Here is a 21,497-nt window from a genome sequence, read left to right as displayed (position 1 = left end):
AGTTTTGGGTTTCCCCGTCAATTACATAAAAGCTGCACTGGAAATCATGTGACTTTGGAGTTGCACAGTCTTAGATCATGGGTTATATTATACAAGCCTACCTTAAGGTAATTGTATAGTGGCACAAATTATGGTCAGTGCCCAATTATCTGAAGGTAGCAGCATTATAACCCATCTAGGACTTGTGAGATTAAATATCTGAAAATTTGTTTCAAGATAGGGACTTAGTCTGAAAGCCATCTGAGCAGTGCAACAGACATGTTTTTCAAGTGGTCAGTGGCAGCCTACTTAGACTGGTTTACTTTAGGTAAACCACAGTCCCTAAAGCTCAAAAGTACAGAAACCAGATACTTACTTGTCCACTACCACGATCTCCTGCCATGACTGGCCGGTCACCATCTCTCCCGCTATAGCCAGATTTTCCCCCACGACTGCTATGACCACCTCTGGAAGCATGGCCAGGGCCAGCTCTACCCGGCCTGTTAGGAAAATCATACAATACTTTAATCAAAGTTTTTTGTTTTTTTAAAAAGGTACAATTCTATCTGAAAGGTTTCAGGGCATTCCCAATTCATGTGAACACTGCAGACCATTTACAAAAACACTGCTAAGCATCTATCCAGCAATAAAAACAAATTATATTATAATATATACACACACATACATACACTAGAATAATGATATGAGTACCTTGTATCGCGCTTATCTGGAGGCATTCCTCCTTTCCAATTAGCTGAGCGTGGTTGGTTTCCTGGAGGGTCTCTCTGGTGGCGACCATGCTGCATATCTTGACTGCTCATTCTACCTCTTTCATGACTTTGGCCTTCAGGTCTGTTTCCACCTGCTCTTTCCATACCCACAGGTCTCCTTTCATCCCGATCCCTCCGGTCTGTGTCTCGTGGTTCATTTCGAGGTTGTGCTGCATCGTTTCTTCTTGAATCACCAAAGTTCTTGTTAAAACCCTTTTTGCCTTCTGGTGCCTCAAATCGATCACGTCTGCCAAATTAGCAATTTAGAAAAAAAATAAATAAAAGACAAACTGCTTTATTTTTATCCAAACAAGCCCCATGAGCACCATTTTTCTATACCCATTAATGTTAGACCTAACTGGGAGCCCTCCATAGGTGTGGTGTTGGTACTGGAATATTGTTGCCCAATTACCTACAACGTAGTTAAAATGGCTTTATTGAATCATTTTTTTCAGAACTATAAAGATCCAACTTCGTATATGATATACATCTTAAAAAAAATAGTTGGCACATTTAAAAACCTGGTTATTAGGTTTAGTTTGGAATTGTCTAACTACATTAGCACAGCCAGACTTGCTTCTCATATCTGCAGGCTTTATTTCTACTACTCACAATAAAAGTCTAAGCATTTTTCAACCACTGAACACTAGGTGGTCGATATCACATCCAAACCATTAAGCAAGAAAAGGTCAGTAACCTATACAGTGACCAATCTAAAAGAAAATAAAAAAAAAAAAAATCTATAAATAGAAAATAGAGGGAATAGGGGGGGGGGGGGGGGGGAAGGACCTAAAAGCCGCTTTAAAATGTAAAGTAAATACTGCAATAACTTAATATGTTCACTGAAACTACACAGAACAGTTTTTTGTTGTCTCAATGCATGCTTCAAAATATTGTTACCTGTCAAAAGATGTTGCAGATGAAGATTCTGGATACCGACCACGCTCTCTATGGTCAAAGTCATTGAACCTATTCTGCTGACGGTTGAAGTCAGATCCTTGGCTGAAGCGAGAGTCTGTATCCATTGCCATCTTCTTGTTCTCATTCCAAAAAGGATCATCTCTCCTAAGGGTTACAAGTTTATGTCTCATTATGAATCTAATATGTATTTGTACAAGGCATAAGCTACCTCTGACAGTGAAGGCCACAGCAAAACTACCATTGTCAGGGGTGACAGAGTGAGGATCAATTTTTATAAGAACTCCTAAAAGGAACAATTCCTGAAAACAGAAAAGGAGGGCTTTGCTTGTAAACAGGTCTTGCATGAGTCCCAGAGTAAATGCAAGTTAAGGAAGAGGATATACAAGTTCAAACCAAGACAAACATGGTACCAAATGCTATGATGTAAACAGTAACAAGCAGATGCATGTGGAGGATTAGGATTGAGAATGAACCCCACATTGAGGTTTCCTCATCAGCTCCCTGGGCAACACTGTCTTCCAAATCTGCAAGCAGAGGCAATATTACCCCCTAGGAGAAAGATTAAAAAAACAAAAGAAGAAAACGTGCACATGTGTGTATTCATCCAACACAGAAGTCGGGAGGCAGTAAGGAATATTCAGGAAGTAGGGATATTAGAAAATAAGTGGGAAAGCCACAAGCTGGAGAAGAGAGTTGAGCAAGGCAGCCCAAGTGCTAAAGCCCCTGTATAGACTAGTGGAGAAGAAAAGGCAACCACCTAAAGGAAACCTTGAGAGCAGGGGTAGGAGGCCCTCAATAGTGACCTTTCCTAATACTAAGTAAGCAAAAATTAGGTCAACCGGTGCCAAGGCCTTGGGAAGGTAAGAAGAGCGTAGTCACCTTAATAGGGCAAGTTAGCAATCTACAGCCTTAGAAGAGGTAGGGAAATGTGCTGCAAAGGTCAAGACAGACCCAGCATACATGAGAATTAGTCTAATAAAGGGCAACTGAAAAGTGCCAATTTTTTTTTTTTTTGGTGCATGGATCAGGCATTGATGTGAATGTGCTGCTGAAGAAAAATGTAAGTAAAAGACTTGGCTTCCAGACCAAAGGTCACAGGGGGATAATCCCAGAACTATGCGGGCCAAACTACAGGTAAATAGTGTAGGCAGCAGCAGGCAGGCATAAGATACAAGGACTCAAGGATACAAGGATACAAGAGTCCTGTGGTATCCAGTCTCCAAGACCACTGGGTCTGTTCAAGGAGAAAGATCGAGCACACAGGGTGCCAAACTAGAAAAGGAAATAAAATTCTGCTTGTAATGCAAGAATTACATAGATGAATAAATAGAAGGGATAATAACCCACCGCACTGTGTTCGCTATAAGGGAGGAGAAGCTCTTACCAGAGAGATCCAGCAGCAGGTCTACAAGAGATCAGACAAATGCCAGGACTAAAGATGACCTTGCAGCAGCCTTCCCACGGCGCGAGTTTTAACTAATGTATCATGTGCAGCACTAAAAGGAAGGTGGTTCCTGTGTAAAATTGGAATATCCCAGTATTCTTTCCCAGAATGAAAGGAAATATCCATGGTGACAATAAGACCACAGTGGGGTTATTGAAACTTACTTTCGACCCAAAAGCAGCACTTAGAGGATAGGAGGGCAGATAAGATTGAAACAAAAAAGAAACTGTACCCAGATTTAACCAGCAGATTGAACAAAAAAAAAACCCATACACACCTGACAGACTCCCCTCATCAACACAACCAGTTCTCTTCTGCTGAGACATTGTATTCTGACAGGGGGACCCAACCCTCTACCTCAATGTATTCATCAATGGAATTGCAGAATAAAAGTTCAAAGAGCACGTACAATAGGCACCTCTGCCAAAACAGGTCAGTTGCCCAAGCTTTAAGCGCATATGGACAGAAAAGTAAGGACATTCTAGTGATCTCATTCTCCATGGCATCTATGCAACAAAAATTAGGCCAAAGTAAGTGCTGCAATCTTGAAGATTAGGATGATCTATATCAGGACAAAGCTCACCAATAATTTCTGCAGCTCAGTTTGCCATAGCCTGTTCAACAAATAAAGTGGCTATGGTCAGCTGTATGGACGGGCCTGCCAGGGCAAAAGAGGAGTCTCCAAAACATTTATGCCAGAAGCATGCAGTTGGGATTTCTTTGGCAATAAAACCTGGATGCTGACTGGTTTCTGTGCAGACGTGAGCCTGATTTTGCACTTCCCAGCTTTGGTAAATAAACCCCCAAGCAGGTGCGGACTGACAACTCATGGGGCCCCCGGGCAATAGGGGATCATGGGGCCCCTGTGTCCTTGCCCAAACTCAAAAAAGCCTATGAAAAAGGTACCAGGGGCATCTCATGGGGCGCCCTACTGACCCAGTGCCCGAATTTCCAAATGGTCAGTCCGCCCCTGCCCCCAAGTGTAGATCCCGCTCACCTATGCACACAAGCAGTGCCTTGTATATAGCTTGTGTACATGACACTGCGGCATGTCTTGTCACAGGAGGATGTAGTGTAGGCTACGAGCCATCAAGACATGAAAAGCCAAGAACCAGTATGTAGAAAGGCACAGAGAAAACCTGTATTACTTTGTCAACATCGCTGGTCCCCTTTAAGGTACAGGCTTTTCCATCATTGTAGGAATACCCCCGAAGGGGTCTTCAGGGTCTCTGTGTCATAGGAATGGACCATGGGTCTGCCCCTGTATAGCACCCTGTGGCTAACTACAGTCGTTACACCATGTGGTAAAGCGAAAGCCAAATGCTGGATCCTGTGTCCAAAGCAAACCTTATGAGACAGCCACGCTGCCAGAGTCTGGTTACAGTTCCCAAAGTGTACACAAGGCTAAATGATCCACAAACTGGTAGTGAGCAATTAAGCAGTCAGATCTTGACAGAAGTGCTAGACAAACGAGATAACATAAATCTGGTGAAAAACAGTAGGAAATATGTCTCGAAGAAGAGAAGGCATCCATCCCTTAAGAACATAAGCAAAATACTGGGGCCTCAGTGTGGATGGAGTTTATGGATACACTAAGGGTGGACCCAGCAAAGGTTTTGCCAGTGTCCGACCACCTGAAGGTCGTGGAATATACCATACAAGTCTGTGGACCGACTCCTATGTCCTGTACGTTTTGACAAGGCAGCGGATGGTTATTTTTTAGGATAAAACAAAAGCAGAAATATTGGTCACTAAACTGGATCTTTGCTCCAAGCATGTGTGATTTGTCAACCCTATTGATATAAGATACCTGTGGTCAACATCACGAGGTCGTTTTAAAGAGTTTCTTTTCTCCTGCTCAAAGCGAAGCTGCTCTTGTTGTCGCCTCAGTTCCTCTCTTTCACGTGCAATGCGCTCAGCTTCTTTTCGCCTTTCCTGTAGAGTACAATATATTTTTTTAAAAAATGCTTTGACTGCTTCTTGCAGTGCTTTTCAATATTGTGTGCGGTTTTGGAACAAAGAAAGTATATAGACAAATAAACCTTTCACATATCAATATAAATGTGTGTACATTCCTGAGCAATACATGCATAAGATTTTGCCTACCAAAATGCATGAATCTTATAACAAAGGACTTGGCGTATGAGAGACTATCAAAAAAAAGCACAAATAAACTAAATAAATATATATATATATATATATATATATATATATATATATATATATATATATATATATATATATATATATTTTTTTTTTTTTTTTTTTTTTTTTCTTCTTTGTATGATTTGTAGTATTTATATGATTGTTAAATAGCCCCACTCCAAAAAATAAAATATGGTGGGTAGAATGAAATTAGAGTCCTTATCCAAGACCCTTGACGTACAGCACTCACCAGATATTGGTGAAAAAAAAAAACGCCTTATGTATGGGCTCAAGAAATTTAGATCCCCTCAACTCAGCCTCCAATCACTAGGTCAAGATCGAAAGCCCCCAATGCAGGTAAAAAAGGTAAATGCCTCAGAACTCCAAACTTTAGTTTAAATCAGCCTCCAACCACCAAAGATCACTCGCCATACAAAGATTTGTACAAAGAAAAAAAATGTATATAGTGTAATACTGCAAGACTCAAACAGGGTGAATGCAAATACCAAACCACTCACATCTTAACAGAATGTAATCCGCATTTATTATCTGGAGCCAAAACGCCACATCACCAGGGTAAAGATTTCAGTCAGCGATAGATGACAGCATGTTAGAATCCACCCTCTAGGAAGATAGCCCAAGAGCGCCGCACGCCGGCGTGCATTCCACTCACCGGAAGTGACGTGGTACGTTGGACGGCCAAGCTGGAAATGCGTCAACGCGTTTTGCCTTTCAAGGCGTTTTCAGGAGGGGTGAGACGCGTTGATGCATTTCCAGCTTCGCCATCCAACGTACCACATCACTTACGGTGAGTGGAGCGGACGCAACCGTGCGGTGCTCTCATGGGCCATCTTCCTAGAGGGTGGATTCTAACATGCTGTCATCTATCGCTGACTGTGAGATCTTTATCTTGGTGATGTGGCGTTTTGGCTCCAGATAAATAATAAATGTGGATTACATTCTTTTAAGATGTGAGTGGTTTGGTATTTGCATTCACCCTGTTTGAGTCTTGCAGTATTACACTATATACATTTTTTCTCTGTACCAATCATCTTTCTATGGCGAGTGATCTTTGGTGGTCCTGGAGGTTGGAGGCTGATATAAACTACAGTTTGGAGTTCTGAGGCATATACCTTAACCTGCATTGGGGGATTTCCATCATGACCTTGTGGTTGGAGGCTGAGTTGAGGGGATCTAGGATTCCCGAGCCCATACATAAGGCGTTTATTTCACCAATATCTGGTGAGTGCTGTACGTGATTTTAGCAGAAACGGGTGTGAACACTGGTCAAGGGTCTTGGAATAAGGACTTTCAATTTCATTCTACCCACCATATTTTATTTTTTGAAGTGGGACTATTTAACAATCATATTTTTCTCTGTATGATTTTTTTTTTTAATTTAATTTTTTTTTAGTTGTTTATTTGCGCAGTTATTTGTTTTTTGTTATATTATTAGTGTTGTCACTAAGGAACAACCGCATTTATTTGGGATTTCATACATATTTTCTGGCGCTGGTGATTTTTTGTATAATTTTTTTTGGCATATGAGACTGTAGCTGCACATTTTGTTTAAAGACCTGCAACAAAACAGATTACATGCAAATACCTGCAAAACTACAACTGCCATTTCTGGCATCATCCTTGGCCAAGTCCAGTTTCAATACTTGAGATCAAGATCCAGTGCAAGCATGCAGTAAAAGTAGAAGTCTGAAAATTCCTAATTCCCAGTCCTTGTTTTGGGTTACAGACTCAAGTACAGGGGTGGGGCAAAAATGATAGAAACACCAGGTAAAAAAAAAAAAAAAAAAAAAAAGATGGTTACCCAATCTGGTGTTGGACCAACTTTGGCATCTAAGAAGGCCAAAATTATCCTGGAAATTGACAAATCTAAGTCTTGGATAGTAGATAATGGAACCAGATACTACTCTTCATGCAAAAATTGCTCCAGTTCCTGCTGAGATTCCAGAGGCAGAAAACTAAACCAAAAACTTAGTTCTCCAAAATTGACCATAGTGGCTCTAGAATACTGAGGTCTGGTGCCCCATCATTAGTGTCAGTGTGTGAGGAATAGTGTCCCATCATTAGTGTCAGTGGGAGGAATAGTGCCCCATCATTAGTGTCAGTGTGTGAGGAATAGTGCCCCATCATTAGTGTCAGTGGGGAGGAGGAATAGTGCCCCATCATTGGTGTCAGTGGGGAGGAGGAATAGTGCCCCATCATTGGTGTCAGTGGGGAGGAGGAATAGTGCCCCATCATTGGTGTCAGTGGGGGAGAGGAGTGGCTGCTCCTTCTTTTAGTTCGGCCGCTCGATTTTCGCGGGCCCGCTCGGCTCCGCCTCCTCGCCGGTGATTGGCCGCCTGTGTGCCTTTCCAGTGCTGGCGCCAATCACCGGTGAGGAGGCGGAGCCAAGCGACCATCAAGCGGCCGAACTGAAAGGAGCAGTCGCGCTTCCTAGACCGGATCGTCGTGGGACCGGGACCGGAGCCAGGTAAGGTACAGCAGCCCCTCTGCCCACCCCTGTACTTAGTGTCCGTTGGAGGAGGAGGGGGGGCGGTGCCGCCCCTCGAAAAAGTGCCACCATGACACCGGCTCGCCGTATACCGGCGTATAAGACGACCCCTGACTTTTCAGAAGATTTTCATGGGTTGAAAAGTCGTCTTATACGCCGGAAAAAACGGTACAATTTCATGTGGGTACAAATAGAGCTTTCTTTTGGTGGCATTTAATCGCCACTGGGGTTTTTAATTTGTGCACTAACAACAAAAAAAATAGCAAAAAAACCTGTTTCTATTACAAAAAGGTAATTTTGCTCCTTCACTGATGTGCGTTGATGAGGCTGCACTGATGGGCAGCACTGATGGGGTGGGAAATGATGGGGAGGCACTGATGAGCAGCAATGATCATCAGTGCCCCAATTATTGTGGATTTCCTCTGACGTTTGCCAGTTATCAGCAGTATTTTCCTTTTGCTATGCCAGCGTGATGAAAGTGCTGTTGATAATCAGCAACTGTATTCACTTTGTGATTTGCTGTTGGACACAGCTGATCACATGGTAAAAGGCCATGGTAAACAATTTTTGTGGACATGGGCTTTGGGACACAGAGATTGAGCTCTGCAGTCACTTTTGCAGCAGTTTTTTTTTTTCTTCCGGCTCACAATTCTACACAATGTCCGTTTCTTTTGGTCAGTTGGCCAGGTCAACCACGCTTATGCTTAGAGTTGATTTTTTTTCCTGGGAACCATATATGCCATAACCACCTTTGATACTGTACCTCGCGATACCACAAATAAATTTGCAACTTCAGTCAGAGGCACCAGCTAAGCAGGCACCAACAATATGCCCTCTTTGAAGCGCAGTAAGCTCTGACATGACTCCATATTACTAGCAGCACACTCAGGTGGGAATCCTCACTTTTGTCATTAACTGTTAGCTAGGCGTCTCATCACAAAGCGGAAACAAAAGAATGTTACATCACTTCCACTTTGAAAGGGAAACATATCACTTTCAAACCTGCACATCACGTTTACTTATTTTTGTCCAACCTCTGTATTTAAAGGGGAACTAAACCCACTAATTTTGCAAAATGATGACATTCAAGGCAGGCAGCAAATGATAACAGTCAGAGTTGCTAGTGCTCTCAACCAAACTGTCAAAACATCAAAATGTCTGGTGTCGCACAGCACCATGGCTAATATAGATCAAGCTGAAGAAGCTTGGAAGGAAGAGGACAGCTTCCTTGTCTGAGGGAAAGGTGGCTTTAGTTTCCCTTCAACTCCAGACCATACTTATTCTTGACACAGGGGTGAGAAGTGAAGGATCTGTTCAACATGCCACAAGGAACAGTATTCTCTAACCATAAAGCTTCTACGCCTTCCAATACATACACATCATTACAACATCAAAAGTAAAAATTGAAGTCAGCAAAGAATATAAGATGAGTAACAGCAATTTATGTAGTTCTTGCAGGGGAGACATGGAGGCGGACATTTCTATTCTGCAAACTTTTGAGAGCACAGTAGGCCAGTATACAAAGCCAAAACACTAGAATCTTCAGAAGAGGACTGGCAATGGCAGCATGTGTCCCAAGGAAGGTTTACCTTAAATCACAGTACACTGTAAGAAGTAGAATCATTATAGTAAAGTATATACAGTGACTAAAAGGGTTAAACTTAACAAAAATAGCATGTAGAGACTTAGAAAGGTAGCTTTAATTAGAAGCTACAGAAATATTTGCATTGTTACAAATCCTTGTTAAGCCAAACCAAAAACTACTCCAAAATGTTCTGGCAAATCAAACTATACAAAATGTTCTGCTCACTGACAAAAAAATAAAAATTTAAAACGAAAAAAAAAAGGTGCAGGCTTTTTTCAAAAGCATCAAATGTATGAAATCCTGAGGAGAAATGCACTTACTTGCTCAATTCGAATACGCTCTCTTTCTAGACGCTCTCGCTCCATTCGCTCACGTTCCAGCTTCTGTCTTTCTATTTCGAGTCTTTCACGCTCCCTTTGTAGGTGGTCAAGCTCTTCACGCTCTCTCATTATTCGTACATGCTCCCTTTCCCGACGCTCTCTCTCTGCCATTTCCCTGCGCCTTAAAATAAAAATAATAAATAAAAAGGAAGAGGGAGGTATAGCTTTAACATTCAACATTCCATTGAAAAGCACAAATGGGTAAGCCCTATGCCCCTCAATGAAAGTACAAAAAACAGGTTCTCTTTTCAATTGACCTTTAGGAACTTGGGAATCTACATACATTCAAAAGAAATCCAATTGACAAGTGGGGAACCACTGACTGGCCCATAAAAAAAAAGGGACTGGGGACTGTCTGCAACTCGGAACCACCTGAAAGGACCAATGGCTGAAACAGTACCAGATGAGGTGAAGCCCCTTGCAAGACAGGGGTAGTGGTCACTGACCAACAGACAGCCAGAGAAGATCAACCCTCAAGACCAAGACACAGGTGAATAACTAAAGAAACACTGAGCATGAACAAAGGCTGGGAAAGCAGAAATGTGCATAAAAAAAGTGAACAGACCCAACTACCTGGTGTGTGAAAAACAACCCCATGTTGATTAAAATGGAACCACCAAAAGAAAATGAAGAAAAAAAAAAAAAAGGAACATTAAACACTCAAAGGTTGTCTCTGGGACCTGACAGAGGAATTGTGCAAGACCTGCTACATTTTATTACAGGTACTTGTATAGCGCCGACAATTTTCACAGTTATTGAGATAGATATTGTACATTCACATCAATTAACCTACCAGAATGTCTTTGGAGTGTGGGAGAAAACCAGATAACCCGGAGGAAACCCACACAGGCACAGGAAGAACATGCAGGTAGTGCAGTGGTTTGGGATTTGAAACAATAACCCTAGTGCTGCCAGGCAGAAGTGTTAGCCACTTAGCCACTGGGCTGCCCTTAACCACAGAAAATGGTTCTAAGAATCTTCTGGCCTATCTGGGTGTCCAATGAAGAATCCATAGCAAAGAAGGAAAAGCCTCCAATGTGGGAGATGAAGAGCACCCAGGTGTGCAAACCTCTCCCCCCCCCCCTTGTGCAGAGACTGCTGGCAGAGAAGTAACAGATTTCAAAGCATTGTCTTTAAGGCAGACCCTGTGGTCCAGAGTAGTACTTGGTGTCATCTGGCATAGTGGCCAAGGTACTTGCTCTGTCTCAGAAAAGGTTCTTACTCATTTCTGGAGCAGAATGCACTGCAATACTCACAAAGATGGACTCAAGGCAGAGTCCCCCAAAGAGGAAACCACCTTTCTATGGAGCCAGACTGGAGTCCCTGGTATGGAGACATCACCATAGCAGGGGCAAAAAGACCACCTAACTTACATGAAGAAACTGGTAAGTCATGCAAGGGACTTCTTGGTCCATAGAGACCATGTGGATGTCTCTCTCAAAATAGACAGAGGAAAGGTATTCTCAGGTGTAAGAGCCCTAATAGTCCCAAAGCTTAGAACACAGCCAGAACCTCCAGAGACACGGCAGAACACAAAGCAGAAATAGGGTCTGCCAAAAGGTCCATGTAAATCTCAAGTAACAGCATGATACTGTGGGGGTTTGAAAGTTCGCTGTAGATCTGAGGTAATGGTAGCACACTGCAGGGCCTCAAAAACCAAGGGAACTGTTGGGACTGTGAATAAGTCATATGGGTGACAGGAAAGACTTAAAGGCTCGGGAGGAACGCTTAGAGCATCAGTAGGCAGCATGTCCCAGCAGCTAAGAATACACAGATTGCGTGGACATGGGGGAGAACTCTACCTCATTAAACAAAGCTAAGGAAGACTTATGAAAACCCAGCAAGGGGTCTGAGGTTCTGGATTAGGAGTGTCCGATCCTCCTGGGAGGGATATCGTGTAAAAAAAACCCTCAGAACCTCTATAGGAATATGGACTGAGGTCACCAACAGCAGCAAGACTGTCCTCTATTTTACCAAAGATGTTTCCACATTGTAGTAATGCAAACTGAGCCAAATGTGAGGCAACACATCAGCTATTCCCCAACTAACTGGAGCTGATGAGGGTTCTAGGAAACAGGAGGTGACCAGGTCCCTGCAGGTTGGCAGTGGAAATGGACTGAAGAGCCAAGTGGTGTTTGAGAAGGAGCAACAGCAAAGAGGGTTTAAAGAATCTGAACAAAATACTCAGAGAAAAGCTTGCATAAGCTGAAGCCTGAATGTTCACCTAGTAACATATGGATAACATGTAGACAAAAGGATTATGTAGTGATAATGCAAATCTGGGGCTTAGATGCTTGATGCTGTAAAGCCAAGGAGACACCAAAAGCCCCGGTGGAATGGGTTCTGATGGGAAGGGGGGGGGGACCTTTTCTTTAAGGGTATAGGCCTTAAACGAGTTCTTTGATCTGACAACTATGGAGTGGGGTGAGGACCTCCAGGTAGAAGGAAAAAAAAAACCCTCTTGTGATAAGCGGTCAGGCTACGTAGTAGTAGGAGAACCCTAACCACATCCATACAAACAATGCAGTGTATTTTCTTTGTCATGTTTTTGGAGCCGGATAGAGGGAAAGTACGACAACATACTCCTTTTGGTAGAAACAAACGTAACAGAAGAGATGGCAACAAAGAAGGCAATCTTAAAATGGGAGGTATTCCAAAAGGAAGCTATTCAAAATAGGGGGTCTCTGAAAAGAAGAGCACCAGATTGAGATCCCAAGGTGGTACAGGAGATCAAAGAGGGGAATTATATGAGTAACTGCCTGAAAAAAGGCTTGAACAGGGTTTGAAATGCAAGAGGTTTCTGGAAAAGGATGTATAAGGCAGAAGCCTGTCCGTTCAGGGCCTGACTGAAGAAAGGCCAAAACACAAGCTATAGGAGTAATCCCTAAAGTTAAGTCTGTCCCCACGCCATGCAAAGAAAGCCTTCCACGTCCAAAGGTAACTTTTGCGCGATATTTTCTTACTCCGAGTAAGGTGATCAGATTAACCTTTCCTTTCGGACTTAGGTTTCAACAGGCTAACCATTACAGCCAGTGACTGAGAAGTGGAGGTCTCGGATGGAGACAATTGTCCAAAACGGTCAGAATATTGAGCTGCAGAGCTCTGGAGTGAAACTGCATAGGGGACCTCCTCAAAAAGGGACCACCATCTTCCTCCGCATTCTCAGGCATCCCTGTGGGATCTTCCAACATCCTAAAGAGACTCCACCTGGGCTCAAGGAGAGAGGTACTTATCCCATAAAAGTAGTATCCTTGCCTGAGATGCATCTAGAATTAAACCCAAATATTCCAGGCATTGAGCCGAAACCAAGGCCAACGTCCTAAAATTAAGCTTATATTATCATCTGGTAATTATGCGTCAGTATTTGATAAAGTGCTTTCATAGAAGCAAGTCCTCCAGGTAACGCGCAATGGGAATTCTTTCAGGTTCTCAACACCAGAACAGAACCTAGCACTTTGGGTAAGACCCTGCAGCTGTAGACAGGTTGACAGATTAATGCCTGCAAACTGGTAGTGGTGATCCCCTTTGCAAAAGGGCAAAATGCTTGGTGAAGCTGTAAAACTGGAATGTGTAGGCATGCATCCTTGGTGCCAACTGAAGTCAGAAGTCCCCATGATGAAGCAAAGCAATCAACTCCATCCTGAAATTCTGGATTTTCAGAAACTTGAGACCCTTAACATCCAAGATAAGCCAGACATCTGTTTTTGGGAACCATGAAAGAGGCTAGAGTAAAATCCTTGAGACTCTCCTCTACAGGCAAAGGCCCAAAGTCCACATCCTTTAATATATGATTAACCTTTAGGGAGTATCTCACCAAAAATAAAATTTTTGTTGCAGAGGATGCCTAAAACTTGACTTGTAATTTCCTGCTTGTATGAAGGACTCTGCACTAAGATTACATTTCTGGGGGGCTTCTATACACCAACTGTGTACAAAATACTTCCAGGAGCCATACTGCATTGACTTTATGGAAAATTACAGTGGCTGCAGTTTGTCATAATGTAATTTTAATGTTGATAAAAACTAACTTTCCTTTTCAATTGCAGATGCTATTTTTCTTCCTTGAAAGTGGTTAACTTTTAAGCCATAGAGATCCGTCCCACATTGACAAAGTGCCCACTGGTGAAAGCAGCCTTTTTGAAACTTCCACGGCATCTAACTAGAAGCTCAGACTTCTTGAAAAATCTCTCAGTAACTGCCAAATGGCAGGATCTTCTGGATCAGATTCTTTGGAAGAGAGATTCTGTGCTGCCCAGGCCTTAAGGCAGGGGTGCTCAAAGTACAGCCCACGGGCTGTATACAGCCAGCCAAAGCCATTTATCTGGCCTGCAGGGCGAGGGGAAAAAAAAAAAAAAAAAAAAAAAAAAGACTGGCAAATAGCTAGGCTGTGAGGACCAAGAGAACGGCAGTCTGGAAGTCCCTGATTTCACCTGCTGCAGCCAGAAGAGCAACAGGAGAGGAGGAGAGTACACCAGGCACAGTGCATTTTGAAGTCAGTGCATTGCGGTGCCCAGTGCGTTAGAATACAGTGCATTTGGTGTCAAGTGCGTTACAGTGTACAGTGCATTTTAAATATTGTATTGTTTTTCCTGTTTTTTTGCACTACAAAGAAGATGTGTGGTGTGCATAGTAAATTTGTTCAGTGTTTTTTTTTTTTTTTTCAACTATAGTCCGGTCCCCCAACAGTGTGAAGGTCCGTGAACTAGCCCCCTGTTTAAAATGTTTGAGGACACCTGCCTTAAGGGATTGACACACTGCTAAAGCAGCCACCACAGCCTGCAGAGTGGCTCCTTGGAAGAGAATGATGCCTTAAAAGTCTCAGTCTCTAATCCATGGCATCGTTAAAGACCAGGACACCACTGGGATTATCAGTGTCTTGTTCAAATCGGAAATAGAGTCAACAGCATACAAACTGCATTTCTTGCAGATATCTTTTTTTCCATGGGATACTCATGAGGAAACCATTTTGGTGGTGTAAACACCTCCTTGGGGCAAGCCTAAACAACATAAATGGCTTCGTGTGAGTGCATTGGAAAGTACTTTGGAATTTTTTATCAGCTGCCAAAACCAGGGAAAAATCTGCAAAGAAGATTTAGGTAGCAGCAACATAAAGGTTAGTGCAACACATCTGTCATGAAGCCTATCAAAGCCTTCTATATCAGAGACAACGCTGGGCCCTGAGAAGACCCATCTATAGAGAAGTGCTGGTCCTCAATGGCTTCTACTTCCTCCTGCTACAGAGGAACTTCTTCCAAAACCTCATCCTCCTGAAAAAGTGGAACGAGAGCATGCACATTTGTGTTAAAGGCTAATGAGAACTCCTGAGAGCTGATGTAGCAAGATAATTTCTCCCTTGACACACACAGGCTGAACTAAATGACAGATTTAATCAACCTTACCACCAACTATGTTAACCAGGTGACACAGAGGAGAATCGTGCCCTAGAAAAAGTAAAAAGATACCAGATTAGGGCTGGGATTCACAACTAATCTGCCCAAAAATAGGAGCCACTGCAGGGGACCTCCCTACCTGGTAAAAAACTGGGAGACCCCTGTTGTCATTCTCCCCAACTATGTGCCTGCAAGACAACATGGCTTTCAAAAGGAATAATAGGCCTGGTAGACCAAAGTCAGATTGGTTAGCGATTGCGACTTGTTCTGCATTGTGACTAAAGCCTTTTGTTCTGCTTTGTGTCTGTGTGTGAGGCTGTTCATCTTGGTAGAGGCAGGGCTTTGCTACCCCTTGTCAGTGTCTTCAGCAAGTAGAACAGTGAGCAGTACAGTAGCATCATCCAAACTCACAAGACCAACAGTCAGAGACAACAGTGCCTTAGAGCTCTGTAAACTTACATCGGTGAGGCTGCAAGTAAAGATGTACCCAAGTACATTCATATCACAAAGTGCATCACTAAACTTTCTAAAGGAATTTTAAGTATAACTAAAAGACTATTTTTGATAGAGGGGAGAGTAATAATTAGAATGCCGGTTTGCATTGTTTTTTTAACAAATCTGTCTAGCATTACTCCTTTTCATCTCCTTGATCAGGAATGCACAGCCAACGATGAGACCGGAAACAAATTGAGAGTCAGCACTCAATCGACTTTTAATGTGGTAATTTTAAAACAGTAATGCACAAATATGCAGAATAAACCATAACACACTTTATAGTTTACCCTGCATATCTGTTTAACCACTTCGTGCCTCACACCTATGGACTGGATGGAGCATATAAGTAAATATATATAGATTATATTTTAAGAACAAACAAGGCTTCCCTTCATGAATATTGTCATGCAACGATTATTTTTCTGCAAACTTTAGACCATTAAACATAATGAAACTAAACAAAACTCACTCTTTTTTTTGAGCAGTGCTAGGTTAAAAATTACGTTACTGCACATCAGTGCGCAATTTATTCTGTACTTTCTGTTTAAAACGATAGTAAACTTATGATTCTGGTACACAGCATTGTAAAGTTAAAAATAAAATTAAGTGTTTTTTATCCCAATGTTACATGTGAAAAAAATATTCTTTGTTCATGAATATTTTAACCTCTTGCCGTCCGCCTGCTGTTTATAAACGGCAGGGCGGTGGCAGTCCAGGGGCGGGTGGCCGTTCATAAAAACGGCACCCACCTTTTCTAGCTGTGCGCGCTCCGGTGCCCGCTGTGTCCTCTGGTGAAACACCGATCGGACGGGACCTCTGTACGAGGTCCCGATCATGTGATCACTGATTGGCGAATCAGTGATCACATGCAAAGTAGTAAGCAAGATGTCACTTGTGACATCATTGTTTACTACGTGTGAAATCTGTGCATGATCACAGAGATCACATGGTACAGGGCTATTCACAACAGCCTTGTACCATGTGACAAGCTGTGACCAATCACAGCTCACTCAGTACTTTTCAATGACAAGAATGCAGACAGAGAGAAAGAGAAATGATTGCTTTTACATCCTATATGGGTGTAAAAGCAATTAGTGTAAAAAAAAAAAAATCTTCACCCCCCACAAGTAGTACAGTGTCACCATGGTGACACTGTACTGCTAGGGTGACAGTATGTAAAAAAAAAATTAAAATAAAAAATAATAATATAAAAAAAATAAAATAAAAATTTAAAAAAAATGTTTAAAAATTATAATTTTTGGTTATAAACTAATTTGGATTTTTTCTTTTTTTTTACTAAAAAAATAACAGAAACAATTTTGGCCAAGATTTATGATGAAATATTATTTATTTGCAAAATTTTATTTAAAAAAAACACTTTTTTCAAAATTTTTGGACTTTTTCATTTACATAGTAAAAAAAATAAAAATCCCAGCGGTGAATAAATACCACCAAAATAAAGCTTTATCTGTCTCAAAAAAATGGTAAAAAATTCATATGGGTACAGTATTGTATGACCGCGCAATTGTCATTCAAAGTGTGATAGCACTGAAAGCTGAAAATTGCCCTGGTCTGGAAGGGGGGGAAAGTGTCCGGACTGGAAGGGGGGGAAAGTGTCCGGACTGGAAGGGGGGGAAAGTGTCCGGACTGGAAGGGGGGGAAAGTGTCCGGACTGGAAGGGGGGGAAAGTGTCCGGACTGGAAGGGGGGGAAAGTGTCCGGACTGGAAGGGGGGGAAAGTGTCCGGACTGGAAGGGGGGGAAGTGTCCGGACTGGAAGGGGGGGAAAGTGTCCGGACTGGAAGGGGGGGAAGTGTCCGGACTGGAAGGGGGGGAAAGTGTCCGGACTGGAAGGGGGGGAAAGTGTCCGGACTGGAAGGGGGGGGAAAGTGTCCGGACTGGAAGGGGGGGAAAGTGTCCGGACTGGAAGGGGGGGAAAGTGTCCGGACTGGAAGGGGGGGAAAGTGTCCGGACTGGAAGGGGGGGAAAGTGTCCGGACTGGAAGGGGGGGAAAGTGTCCGGACTGGAAGGGGGGGAAAGTGTCCGGACTGGAAGGGGGGGAAAGTGTCCGGACTGGAAGGGGGGGAAAGTGTCCGGACTGGAAGGGGGGGAAAGTGTCCGGACTGGAAGGGGGGGAAAGTGTCCGGACTGGAAGGGGGGGAAAGTGTCCGGACTGGAAGGGGGGGAAAGTGTCCGGACTGGAAGGGGGGGAAAGTGTCCGGACTGGAAGGGGGGGAAAGTGTCCGGACTGGAAGGGGGGGAAAGTGTCCGGACTGGAAGGGGGGGAAAGTGTCCGGACTGGAAGGGGGGAAAGTGTCCGGACTGGAAGGGGGGGAAAGTGTCCGGACTGGAAGGGGGGGAAAGTGTCCGGACTGGAAGGGGGGGAAAGTGTCCGGACTGGAAGGGGGGGAAAGTGTCCGGACTGGAAGGGGGGGAAAGTGTCCGGACTGGAAGGGGGGAAAGTGTCCGGACTGGAAGGGGGGAAAGTGTCCGGACTGGAAGTGGTTAACACCTTTAACAAACGAAAACAAAGTTAAAATATTCGTTAAAGAGAAACAAGCAAAAAACAGTAGCAGAAAACTGGTTATTTTAGGGCTTATAATTAAGGCTAAATAAAGCAAATGAAGGGTTATTAAGGGGTAAACAGAGGAACATTTAAACTTTTTATTTATTTATTTTTTCTTTTTACACTTGTCAGGTTGCTTTAACTGACAATCCATAGATTAAAATTCATCCCTTTGAACTGTAGATAAATCGGATACAAATTAACCATATGTTACGATGTATCTTTCTGTATTTGCAGCTGAGCAATGTTGTTGAATTTTACTTTTTGACAGCTCCAGTTGCCTGTACCTTCTCTGTGTACTCAGCAATGCAGCTGTCATTAAACACTTCAGCCAAGGAAGATTTACCCCTTTGCTGACCAGGCCATTTTTTTGCTATAAGGTGCTGGGTTACTTTAACTGACAATTACACGGTCATGCAACACTGTACAAAAATGAAATTTAGATCATTTCCCCCCACAAACAGATCTCTCTTTTGGTGGTATTTGATCACCCCTGGGTTTATTTTTTTGCGCAACAAAAATAGACCAATTTTGAAAAATTGGTCTATAAAGAGGAAAAAAAAATTCCAACTGATATAGATATATCCAAAAAAAAAAAAAAAAAAGTTTAAAATATCACATTTCTTCATAAATTAATGCCAAAATGCATTCTGCTACATATTTTAGGTACCAAAAAAAAAAACCCAACAAAAATATAGATTTGCGCAAAAGTTATAGTGTCTACAAACTATGGTATATATACCGGATTTTTTTTTTTTTTTAATTGAAGTAATGGTGGCGCTCAGCGACTTATAGCGGGACTGAGATGCGGTGGACGTATGACTGACATTTTGTGGGAACCAGTGACACTAATACAGTAATAGGTGCTAAAAATATAAAAACTGACACTCTATTAAATGACACTGATTGCTGTTGATGTTAACCCCTTCACAGATAAAGGGTTAAATATGTGCCTAACCAGTGTTTTACTATGTACTATTTTTACAAATAGAAATGCTGGATTGCGTTCCCTGCAAAGCAATGCAGCACATCACTGGTGATAGGCAAAGCTGCATCCAGTCATTCTTCTCGACGATCATCCATTGGCCAGCACCTGTTAAATCAACCTCCGCTGTGTCAAATCACAGCAGAAACAGCGCACCAGTGGCGGGCGCTCGCTCCCTACAACGGAAGTGCAAAAATCACATTTATATACATGATTTTGCACAGATCATCAGCCCTGCAGCAGTAAACCTGCTACAAGGTGGATGACAAGTGGATAATCAGAGCTGCATTGCCTTGTACTGGTACAGGGGGGATCCTGGCAGCAGGATTGGACGTTCTACACAGGTTCTGTGTACACAGACGACTTTTTTTGGGCATGCAAGTGGACATTGTTGGTGCAAAATTAACTCATTAAAATTCTGAGGTCAATCGGCTGAGTGCTGGCTCTCTTCTATTAGGTTTTTATTGCTGTCTGTACCAGTTACAGAGAATAACCCTCCCAACCCTCTCTATTCGTCCTGTTTACCATCATCCCAAGAATATACAAGAAACAAAACTTAAAAATTTTGGGCTGTCTCCCAAATAGGAGGAAGGGAAATCTTTCAAAGGGGGAACCAGCTCTGGTAACAACCAGGGATTTCTTCACTTTGGAGGGATTTTCTCACTTCCAGTTTTGGTTACAGGGCATATGTAAAGGGAAATCTCCCCAACAAAAAACAGATGGCAAAAAAAAAAAAAAAAAAAAAAAAAAAAACACAACAAAACTGAAAGGCAAAAACTTAACACAAAAAAAAGTTAGATTGTTCAGGGTGCTGCATTAAAAACGACTGACATTAATATAATGTTCCCAAAATCTCCAATTTCTTTGTTCAAGTCTACTTTAAAAACAAATACTGAATTAAAACATTAAAAGCCTTTCAATACAAAAACATCTAAATTACCTTCGCAGTTCCACAGCTCTGTGGTATCTCTGCAATCGTTGCAGACGTTCAACATTTTCTCTGAGTCTTTGTGCCTTCATTTTTTCAAATGTCAAGATGTCTTTTTTGTCCCTGAACTTCATTTTGTTCTGAAAAAACCGCTCTCTATTTCTCATCTAAAAAACAAAACACATACAACTATGATTTAAAAACAAATCATTAAGTACATCCTTCAGAAATTACATTAAAACAAACTTTAAAGTTACACCCAAAGCCAATACATACAGTATAACTACTACACACAGTATTTTAAAATGTAACCAATAGCAAAGCCACCAGGCTTCGTTGAGGATTAAAGCAAACTGGTCATCAGTGCTTTTTTTTTTTATTGTATTGCTTTGTTATATAAAGAGCTAGTTCTGGAGTTTTTCCTTTTCCCCACAACTAGATGGACTGGTGAACTAACAGGAGAACAACCCAGTAAAACAAAAATGTTGCAAACATTTCCATGATTTTAGCAGAAGCAAAAATTAACTACCCAGTAAAGTGGATCTTTAAAACAAAGTCAACTAACCCGAGAGACTCGAATTACACTACAGCAGTCAGCAGCCAGAGAGCAATTCAACACATCACACTGCTCCTTTTCCTGTATTTTTTTCCCTGGTTAAACCCATCTAAAGAGTACAAAACATACTTTATTCACGGCACGACAGAGCACAGAAATGTGTTGCTTTGCTGTGCAAGGCCATGCACTGAGATAAAATGCTGCATGTCACCGATGCACGCTGCAAAGCTCCAGGCAATTGTTTTAGGTGTCCTTGAGGTGACAGGTGTTTTACAAAGCAGTAAAACACTATAGAATCTAAGGGGTTAATCCTTTGCATTGTGTAAAACAGACTGATCCTGTGTTCTCTGATCCTCCCCTTTTTCCAGTCCCCAATCTATCTGCCATAGTACAGAGCCCTAGGGGGCACTCTGCACATGCTCAGTTTGGTGTGTATTGCTAAAGTTTTTATTTCATTTGGGAGGGTGCATGTGATTGGCACAGGGCCAATCAGCACTGTCCAGAAGATCAGCAGTCATGCAGCCTCATAGGACAAGTCAAGAGGAAAATGAAAAACTCCTACAAGATTAACCATTGCTCCGTCGGACACTGATAGAAGTCACAAGACTGCTCTAACTGCTGATGAGAAAAGGTATTTAGCACTTTATATTTACTAAAATAGTTGTGTACCGTGGGAGACCGGATATAGTGAATGAAGGGTCCTGGGGTTAGTAACACTAACTATGGTACTTGGAACAATAAGCTTTCTCTTAACGCATCTTTATGACTGAAGGCTACCTAGATTTGCTTGCGACAACCAGGCTATGGTAAGCCAATTTGATTAAAATTATCAATTTATTTTTTTAA

The 21,497-nt window shown here is 42.3% G+C and overlaps 1 protein-coding gene across 4 annotated transcripts in view; it reads right to left on the bottom strand.

Moving 5' to 3' along the window:
* SLTM (SAFB like transcription modulator) overlaps positions 1-21,497 on the bottom strand; it is a 114,586-nt gene that overhangs the window by 8,733 nt on the left and 84,356 nt on the right. For 3 of the 4 annotated variants that reach the window (XM_089667675.1, XM_089667678.1, XM_089667677.1), the window contains 6 exons: positions 20,108-20,262; positions 9,674-9,854; positions 4,925-5,049; positions 1,650-1,814; positions 691-996; positions 356-479 (listed from right to left, as the gene is read on the bottom strand). In XM_089667675.1, coding sequence (XP_089523801.1) covers positions 356-479; positions 691-996; positions 1,650-1,814; positions 4,925-5,049; positions 9,674-9,854; positions 20,108-20,262 — 1,056 coding nt within the window. The remainder of the gene's footprint in view (positions 1-355; positions 480-690; positions 997-1,649; positions 1,815-4,924; positions 5,050-9,673; positions 9,855-20,107; positions 20,263-21,497) is intronic. The other variant, XM_089667676.1, reaches the window with a different exon arrangement.

The sequence above is a fragment of the Staurois parvus genome, unplaced genomic scaffold, assembly GCF_062004578.1.
Source record: "Staurois parvus isolate SC_StPar_1 unplaced genomic scaffold, SC_StPar_1.0 ptg000054l, whole genome shotgun sequence".
Classification (NCBI taxonomy): domain Eukaryota; kingdom Metazoa; phylum Chordata; class Amphibia; order Anura; family Ranidae; genus Staurois; species Staurois parvus.
Note: the sequence above shows the minus strand (reverse complement) of the source record. Positions and strands in the feature narration are given on the sequence as shown.